The sequence below is a fragment of the Lycorma delicatula genome, chromosome 8, assembly GCF_047948215.1.
Source record: "Lycorma delicatula isolate Av1 chromosome 8, ASM4794821v1, whole genome shotgun sequence".
Taxonomy (NCBI): Eukaryota; Metazoa; Arthropoda; class Insecta; order Hemiptera; family Fulgoridae; genus Lycorma; species Lycorma delicatula.
In genome coordinates, this window is record NC_134462.1 from 31,088,861 (window position 1) to 31,099,329 (window position 10,469).

Here is a 10,469-nt window from a genome sequence, read left to right on the forward strand (position 1 = left end):
AATAAATTTTTTTTAAACCTAATTGGGCTTGTTGAGGTCTATGGACAATTTGAATTTCTTCATTATTAACACCGGTGATGAAATGAAATTGTAAAAGAATAGAATTAGTAAAGTATGAGTAAAGAAATTAGAAGAAAATTAGAAGAATTAGTAAAGAAAATTAGAAGTATGAGTATAAAATTAGAAAGAAAATTAGAAGTATAAGAAATCCTAAAAAGAAGCCTTTACTAGAAAAAAGATAAAGGATAAATACTTTTAATATAGTACATCTGAAAAGATGAAATCTTATATCTCGCAAATAGTGTCGGTAAAGAAAAAGATAAAGATGACCGTTAAATAATCTGCCGGAAGTCATCGGCCGTTACCAGTTTTTAAGACAACTTTTAAGAAAATCTGGCACAAACTTTATAATCTTAACTCTTTTACAAATTAAATCAGTAATTTTCTGAGTCGAGAAATAGATGACAAATATTCTACACAAAAGTTCAGTTTTATTTGTGAAGATTACAATAATTTTTAATTTTATTTACGAATATTTATATTAAGCTATTTGCGAAGCTTATCAGATTTTTATATTGAAAACTACTGGGTGGAGTGAGGAGAGCCGTGATAAACATTGAGATTTTTACTTGTTTCCAAATAAGAGGATTGAAAAAGAATGGTCAATACATTAAAATAACCTTAATACCGGTTATAATTAATAATTAACCAGCCGGGTTATGCTATTGGTTAAATTACTCGTCTCAAAATCAGCTGATTTTCGAAGTCGAAAGTTGTAAGGTTCGAGTCCTTGTAAAGGCAGCTGCTTTTATATGGATTTGAATAACCCACCGGGTTGGTCTAGTGGTGAACGCGTCTTCCCAAATCAGCTGATTTGGTAGTCGAGAGTTCCAGCGTTCAAGTCCTAGTAAAGCCAGCTATTTTTACACGGACTTGAATACTAGATCGTGGATACCGGTGTTCTTTGGTGGTTGGGTTTCAATTAACCACACATCTCAGGTATGGTCAAACTGAGAATGTACAAGACTACACTTCATTCACACTCATACATATCATCCTCATTCATCCTCTGAAATATTATCTAAACGGTAGTTACCGGAAGCTAAACAGGAAAAAGAAAGGATTTGAATAAGAGACTGTGGATACCGGTGTTCTTTGGTGCTTGGGTTCCAATTATTCACATTGGGAAGGCAATGGAAAACCATCTGTAAACCTACCAGGAACATTCTGGAATAGCCAAGTATCGAACATAACTGAATGGCTAAAAAAAAAAAATTAATAATTAAATGAAGGTTGGATTGACATTGGATCACTGACGTCATAATGTCACTTTTTATACCTTTAAAAATGCTGGTTCAAAAATGCAGGTTCACTTTACACAAAAATCGTTCAATTTAGAACAAAAAGTAGTTAGAGAATCATGGAAGGCAACAAAATGTTTTGTTTGTTACTTTTGAGAATGTAAAATATATTTTTAAAAAGAAGGGTTCCAATTTTATGTTTATATTAAAAATTTACTCAAGCGGAGAGGGTCAGAAAGTGTTATGATGATTAGCTCTTCCGCGGGTGACAAAGGATAAAACATTAACGCAGTCTATAAATTCATTTAATGAATGTTTGATTTTTTCTTCTACAAAAAAAAATATCAAAAAATAATTTTTTATATTTAAAATTTTCTATTAAAAAATAATTAATAGAACTTGGGGTATCTACCGGTGAAAAGAATATCACTGATTTAAAGGATCTTCATTTTTAAGTTTTTAAAATAAGGAATATTACTTATTTTTTTACTTTTTATATAAAAAGTCAACTTTTCCTTTGTATTATTTAATTATAAAAATTACGTATTATTGAGTAATTATCTATTGATTATTAAAAATAGTTTAATTACCCGATAAATTTTTATATATTTAATTTTAAATCCAAAAATTCCCCTTTTGTATCAAAAAGTCATTTAGAGATTATCAGCAGATTTCGTCTTTTGCTGGGAAATCCCTTTTAACGATTACAGTAAAATTTTTATTCGAATTTAATTGATAAAATTCATGGTTATTTTTTCACAACAGATGGAGTCTAATAAAGATACTAGAGATCATATTGTACGTAATTGTTTGACCTTATCTGAATCGTATGTGTATGTCATACAAATTATCTTAAAAAGTTCACGTAATGTATTTAATAGCTTTGTATTTGCAATATGAACCTTCAGCTTATCACAAAAGAAAAAAAAGACACTAGTAAGAAATACTCTCTATCTGTGAATAACCGGTGACTGTAAAGTCCCTAGAAAGATGCAATTACAGGAGATTTGTTGCATATATAATGACAATAGTACGTACGTTCAGCATCAGTTTACGAAACAACTTCAACAGAGATAGATGTAAGTAATAATGTCTCTTTTCTAATAATATTTATTTTTATTAATCAAAAAATATTTTAACTATATTTATTGTTATTAATTTATAACTAATATCTGAGAAAAAAATGTTTATAAAAGATATAAAAATAACACGCAATCTTTACCAATAATTTTAAAAATAAATTTATCTTTTTGTTGTTATATTAAATAATTTTATTTTTATCAGAAAAAATTGACTACAAAATTGCAGCAAATAAGAAAATAGGGTTATATGAAAGAGAATTATGTAAAATTAAAAATGCTGTGAACTCTTGCAACATTGTAAAAAATAATAAATTAAAAATTAAATAAATAAAAAAAAACTTGATAATAATTCTCACATGAAAAAAAAATTATTTTTTAAAGATAAATGTAAAAAATTGTCTGTCAATATTGACATTAAGTCTTCCAAACTATTTTTTATATCTTGATTTAAAAAAAAATAATTATTAAATTTTTATAATTTGTTTAAATAATATCTTTTTTCTGCATCTTGCAAATGGAATTATTCTTGGGCAAATATTAATACGTTGTTCTTTAAAAAATTATTTATTATATGATTCTGGCCAAAATATAATGGTTATTATCATTATTTGTTTATTTTTATAATCTTTTTAAACTTTTGAATTTTAATGTATATTTATTTACTCATAACCATATAAATAAAAGATAGTATTTAAAAAATATCTTTGGTAATGTAAATTTAAATAGAAGTATTTTGTCCAACTGCATTTGGTGAAAAATATATGTATATTTTTAATTCATTGGAAGTAGTTAAAATCTTTTATTTGTACTTTAAAAAATATATTCAAAATATATTTAAAACATTAGCTTAAAACGTGTTTTTATTTTTATGCAAATTTAAAGAAACATTCCAAATTTAAATAACCCATTAAGATAAATATTAAGATGTAAAATAACAAGAAAAAAAAATCAATATTCATTTAATTATTAAAATATAAAAAGCCTTTTAATATTTAAAATAAATAAGAATTAGAATATATTTAATCCTTAAATTCAGCATACATTTTATTAACATTTAACGTAGAATCTTGTGTTTTTAGTACAAAGGATATATGTAGTTTTTAGTGCTAATGACATATAGATCTAATTAGAAAGCCATCTGTGAACAATAAATTAAAAAAAATTCGTAATATTTTTATACATATTTTTTAAATATCGTTTCTATTATACATATAAATTATGTGTATTTTTAACTTTTTTTCAGAAAAGAGATAAAAATGAAAATGTCATTACTTAGCTGTACATTAGTTGTTATGTTATGCTTTGTGTTTACACATGCATCAACACACATAAAGAAGGTAAGTGTATTTCTTTATTAAATATATTTTAATTTTTATAATTTACTATTTTATACGTTGTAAATATTATAATTATGGACTGTAGATAATGAATCAATGATACACACACCCGCAAACAGAAAAAATAAATTTTGCAAATAAGGTATCTTCACTAAAAGTTTAATTTCTTCATTGAAGTAACTTTTTTAATTTATAGATCAAGTTAAATCAAGAATAGACTTCATTTACATCCATTCATATTATCCTCATTCGTCCTCTGAAGTAGTACCTTATGGGTGGTTCCAGAGGCTAAACACAAAGAGTTCAAGTTAATAGAAAAAACCAAACTTTGTCCAATATTATAATTTATTCTTTCAAAATAAATATGATTAAAATATATCAAGCCACTTTAAAATTCACTCTATTATTTATTCTACAAACTGTGAGAGGGCTCCGTAATTATGTTTTTTGTAAAAGATTATTTGTTTCATAAATATAAATGAAAGAGTTTCAATATTGAGGTTTAGAATTTTTAATGTAAATTTTTGTTATATTATTTAATATAAATAATAATAAATAATTTATTCAATAATATACATTATCTATATGTGTTAAAAATAAAACAACATAAAAATAATATAAACTTATGAAATTTTATTTTAATTTTTACAGGATGACACACTTGATGAAGATTTACTGGATAGAATACCAAGAGATGTGAAATTTACTTTTCCTGGTCAAGATCGAATTCCACCACCACCAACAGCGCTTTGTTTTAGACAACCTTGCAATGTACCTGGAGGATTCCGAGGACCAGCACAATATAGGAACCGCAGATCACTAACACAATATGAGGTGAAAATGACTTTATTAAAGCGCTTATAACGTTATTACATCACAAATAAATGAGCAAAATATCTTAAAAATAAGTTTAAAAAAAACTCAAATTTATCTATTATTATTAATCCTAACCATTAAGATTTCATAAAATTATAATTATCAAAAAACTTAGTAAAATTTAGAAAGATTCCCATTATTAGCCATGTCACTTTTTTATACATACGTAGAGAAAATAAGAGAGTAAATTTACGAAAAAAAAAATATTTTTCCAAAACTGGGAAGGGTTTCATGTTATGATAACCATTATTATTATTATTTTATTTTTTTATTTTCTCTAGGTGAAGAAAAAGCTTTGCCAGCTGCCGTCAGGCCCACACTGATGGCAGTTCAGGGCTCGCACCCGCTAAAAACCCTCCCACTCTTATCATAAGGGGCCGAATCTAAACCGTGTGGTATGTACACAGCCCCTGCATGATTGAATCATTATGAATCATTATCCAGGCACTCTACAATCCGAATCAGGCTTCCCCAGGGGGCGATCGACGAGCAACGAATCTGAGGAACCCCCGCCGTCCTCCCACAGAAGTTGGTCCCCTTGATCACCCGTCATACAAATCTCTATCGATCCGCATCTCCTCAGGCTGTAGTCGCCTCTCCTCAGTGGCATTATCTGCTACACCCGCGATAACCATTATTTAACTGACGTAAAATCTTTCAAAATATCTATTTGTATAAATTATCCTTTTATTACAAAACCCTAAAAATTATTCTTCAACTAACTAACCTTTCACCTAATTAAGCTAATATCTAACTAACGGGTTGGTCTGGTGGTGAACGCGTCTTCCCAAATCAGCTGATTTGGAAGTCGAGAGTTACAGCGTTCAAGTCGTAGTAAAAGTCAGTTATTTTTACACGGATTTGAATATTAGATCGTGGATACCGGTGTTCTTTGGTGGTTGGGTTTCAATTAACCACACATATCAGGAATGATCGAACTGTGATCGTACAAGACTACACTTCATTTACACTCATATATATTCTCATTCATTCTCTGAAGTATTATCTGAACGGTAATTACTAGAGGCTAAACAGGAAAAAGAAAGATAGCTATTCAATGTGTAATTACTTCATTAAATTAACTTGAAGACTTAATTTACTTTATTAATTTAATTTTTAAGATAAAATGCAGTGGGTTTTAATGAATACTAATTACTTGTGTAAAAAAGAGATCTAGGCTAAATAGATATTAATAAAAATAAACTAACGGATAAAAGTTAATTAATACTCCTGTAATAATCGGAGATCAACACTGTGAAGGAAAGAAGAGTTACTTTAAAATATAGTTTGTATATTATATATACGTATTTTTCACGCAGTGAGAAGATCAACTGTAGAGAACTTTCCAAATGATTGGTTAGTCAGGGTTTGGCAAGAAATTATTGTGCGTATGCCACGATTTGGCAATGATGTTCCCGATTGAGTAGTTCTGCATGTAGTGATTTCAGCCATTGCATATGAAGAAAGCAAGTTCCCTCCCTCGAAAATCTAACATTCAACGCTATACGATTGGGAGTAACCTTATTTGACTAACCATTTCCGACGCCCTTTTATCGGAAATATTAAGGTTTTTTAAAAGTTCTTTAGTAAAAAATATTTTGGTCAGCCTTCTTATAAATGTGTTTAAAGAATCGTATAATATCAACTTGTGTGGAAGTTTTGGTTAGATATCTTTTTAAAACATTTTCTTAGTTTTGAATTATTATATAAAAAGACCATCAGAAAACTGATTTCCAAAAAATTCAAATTTCAGAGTATCATGCCTCTACTTTTCTTAAATTTCTTATAAAAATCCATTAAGCTAGAATCCGATAATTTGAAGCGAGCAGATTTCCATTACCGCGTTAAATAAAATAAGTTATTTGTAATCAATTTATATTTCATGTATTATATACATTTTTTACAGGATGAAGTTAGTGTCATGGAAGATGAAATTGAATCATTGGATAGAAAGGCAAGAGATGTAAAGTTTACTTTTCCTGGCCAAAATAGAATACCGCCTCCACCAACAGCACTTTGTTTTAGAGAACCGTGCAATCTTCCGAGAGGATTCCAAGGGCCAGTTTATCAAAGACATCGTAGATCAATTGAACCTGATGAGGTAAGGATAAATTCTTTTAAATTTTTAAATTATTCATAAAAAAATTTCTAAACAAATTAATTGTATTTTCATAACAAATCATTTATTTTAATGCATTACATTATCACCTCAATTCTAAATGGGATTATTTATTTTGTGGAGTTCCAATTATACCTGTTTCGTTTTTGCCATAGATTACTAAGTACCATACAGTAAAAAAAAATATATAATTTTCTAAATATATATATTTTTTTACAAATAGTTTTATTTTCTTCACAGATGATCTCGATGTTACCAGTTCACTTTTGATTCTTTATTTACTTCATGTATTTAATTTTTTCACTTATTAAACAACGAAATTCAATGGCTTTCGTTGATTTTGCTCACCTACCTTGAAATTTAAAGTCGTTATTATATTTTATTTTATATTTCATTTCTAAATTTATTTTAGTTCATTTTAAAATTGACTTTTATTCCTATAGTGAGTTCATGCAATTTATTATTCTTCTAATTCATTCCCAGTTTCAGGCAAAATAAAACTTTTATTAGTGACTGAGATTTTTATCCATTAACTGTTATCTCGTCTCTATTCCTTCCTATAGCTTAATTTATGTATAAATTAAAATTCAATGGAGTAGCCAGTATTCTTTTCTCACCCTTTTTGAAATGCTTTTCCAAATTGTAATTAATTCTTATTTCTATCCTATTCCAGTTGTTTGTAACAAGAAGCTTAGACCAACATCCACAATGTTTAATGAGTATTAATTATGTATGTAATAAAGGAATTCTATGGAAAATAAACTTAAGGATAAACAAATATAACTAAAAATAAAACAAATATAAATAAAAAATAAATATCTCGAAAAAAATTAAAAATACGTCCTTTAATTTGTAATTAACAGATCGAGTATTTCGAATTTAACGATAAAAACCGCTATCAAGAATCAAATGTCTTTTTTCTCCTCTTCTTATGCTATAAATTTATATACATATTATTTTTATTATAATAAATGCTGATAATAATTATTAATAATATCCACCCTTCTTAAACTCCCAGCTTCTTTCAAATTATTTTTTTTATGATAAACTAATGCTTCAAATTTAGAACTTCTTTTAAAATAATTCAATTAAAATTAACTTTAAAAATGAGAATATGTCAATATTCTTCAAATAATAATTATTAAAACCAGAAAAAGATATTCCGTATAATGTTGGTAGATTGATTTATTTTAATAACGATAGATTAAAAATATAACTGTTTCTGTTTTAAATTAATGCAAAAAGTACTTTTATAAAACTTTCTAAACAAAATTGATGAAATAAAAAGGTTTTCAAATTATATAATTAATTTGATTACAGGAATCTAGAATTCGTAGATCGCCGGGATTTGATGACAAAGGATTCAGGGATTTCACTCCAGAAACTAATACAAGAGGAATGTTACATGGTTCTAAATCATTTGGACCTAACAGTCATGGTGGTTGGGTAGCTACAGGAAAGGTTGAACACGACTTTTGGAAATCAAATGACGGAAACCAAAGATTATCAGGATACTTAAAACAGGATAGAGTACTAGGAGGTAGATTTGACGGATTTAAGGATACTAGTGCCGGAATTGGTTATTCCCACCGATTCCGTAGATCACCTTATCCAGAAGAAAGTAATACAAGAGGAATGATTTACAGTACAAAATCATTCGGACCTAACAGTCATGGAGGATGGCAAAGTACGGCTAAGGTTGAACACGACATATGGAAATCAAAGGATGGAAACCAAAAATTTAGCGGGTATATACAACATGACAGAATTGACGGCGGTAGATTTGATGGTAATAAAGATACCAAAGCTGGATTAGGTTTCAGCCACCGATTCCGTAGATCACCTTATCCAGAAGAAAGTAATACAAGAGGAATGATTTACAGTACAAAATCATTCGGACCTAACAGTCATGGAGGATGGCAAAGTACGGCTAAGGTTGAACACGACATATGGAAATCAAAGGATGGAAACCAAAAATTTAGCGGGTATATACAACATGACAGAATTGACGGCGGTAGATTTGATGGTAATAAAGATACCAAAGCTGGATTAGGTTTCAGCCACCGATTCCGTAGATCACCTTATCCAGAAGAAAGTAATACAAGAGGAATGATTTACAGTACAAAATCATTCGGACCTAACAGTCATGGAGGATGGCAAAGTACGGCTAAGGTTGAACACGACATATGGAAATCAAAGGATGGAAACCAAAAATTGAGCGGGTATATACAACATGACAGAATTGACGGCGGTAGATTTGATGGTAATAAAGATACCAAAGCTGGAATAGGTTACAGCCGTCAGTTTTAAGTTATTGATTTGTGATTATAAGGAATATAAACTTATTTGGCCAGTATTTTTTTTTTTATGTTAAATTTATTTATTTCATTAATGAGTTAATTTCAGTTATTATTTTTCAAATTTTTCGAACTGTGTTGCTAAATGTAATGAATAAAACTTACTTCTTTTTGAGTTTTCATGTAAAATTCAAATTTGAATTTTATTGATTCATTTATCTCATTATTTTAATTTTTATTTTTTTGTATAAAAATTGGAAAAATCAAAAAAATTATTTTTCTACTATACATGCTTCTGTTAAAATTTCGTTTTGAACACAATTATGTAATACTGTTTATTTGGTTGAATTAAGTGAAAAATATCATCTGATGTATAAATAACTAGTCAAAAAATTATACTAATAAATTTAAGATATCTATTTTTTTTATTTATTTAAAAATTAATTTTTAAAATGTTAATATAATAATTTTTTTTTGGTTTCTGTAATAGTTTACTTGTTTGTATATATTTTTATATAGTTACTTTTACGTTAATTATTATTATTTATGTAATTTTTTTTGTTGTAAATTTTGAATTTTTACAAGGTTTATAATAGTTAAGGATTTTTTAAAATAATAAAACAATATATTTTTTACAACTCTTGTCATTGTTTAATTATAGATCATTTAAACCACATATTTTTTCATTAGAACTAATCTATTGAAAAAAATCAAATTATTTTATATACTGAAAATATTCTACTCGGGTAGAAAAAATCTAAATCATAAAATTAGATTGTTATCAAGATCAGACGAAAAAATTAAATATATTTAGTAAAATGCAATTATATTTATGTTTTTAATGGTGGATTCAATTCAGGAGTTATATCTTTACCTAGTTTCATGTTCCACTATAATTTTAAATTACATCTCAATTAAAATTATAAAAAACTCTTGCGCACTTCTGCACAAGAAAACCGACTTTTCGTTTCCGACGACCTCACTATTTTGGAGTCAGAAACGCACTGATTTTCAAAATACAAGACTACATACGTCCAATTAACGGGTAGATCCTATACACAAACACCAAATTTCAACTAAAACACCGCTACGATTCACTGCATAAGCGCGTATGAAAAATACACTACTACTTAGTCAACAACCTCTAATTTGAAGTTATAAGGATAAAAACATCAATGCATTTTTTACAATTATGAAAATAGAGTTTAATCTAAAGTTTTTTAGTCAGGCCCTAAATACTAATACATGAAATTTGTGTGTAACATGAATACCGCTGTAAAATTTAACACGCTTGGCTTTAAGGCATACAATTATATTAGTTATAAACGGTTGTAATTTTTTTATCAGATATATCCAGAGTATGTAAATACCAAAAATCTATTTTTCGTCAAGATGGGTACGGTTTACGGTTAAATATTTCAAGTTAAGAAATTGAAGACATGCTAAAATCCCAACAA

The 10,469-nt window shown here is 27.7% G+C and overlaps 1 protein-coding gene across 1 annotated transcript in view; it reads left to right on the forward strand.

Moving 5' to 3' along the window:
- Positions 1–9,650, forward strand: part of LOC142329438 (uncharacterized) — a 68,387-nt gene extending 58,737 nt beyond the window's left edge. Inside the window, exons 7-8 of the mRNA XM_075374074.1 lie at positions 6,503–6,697; positions 8,036–9,650. Of these exons, the coding sequence (XP_075230189.1) occupies positions 6,503–6,697; positions 8,036–9,025 (1,185 nt within the window). The 3' untranslated portion in view covers positions 9,026–9,650. The remainder of the gene's footprint in view (positions 1–6,502; positions 6,698–8,035) is intronic.
- The last annotated feature ends 819 nt before the right edge of the window (positions 9,651–10,469 follow it).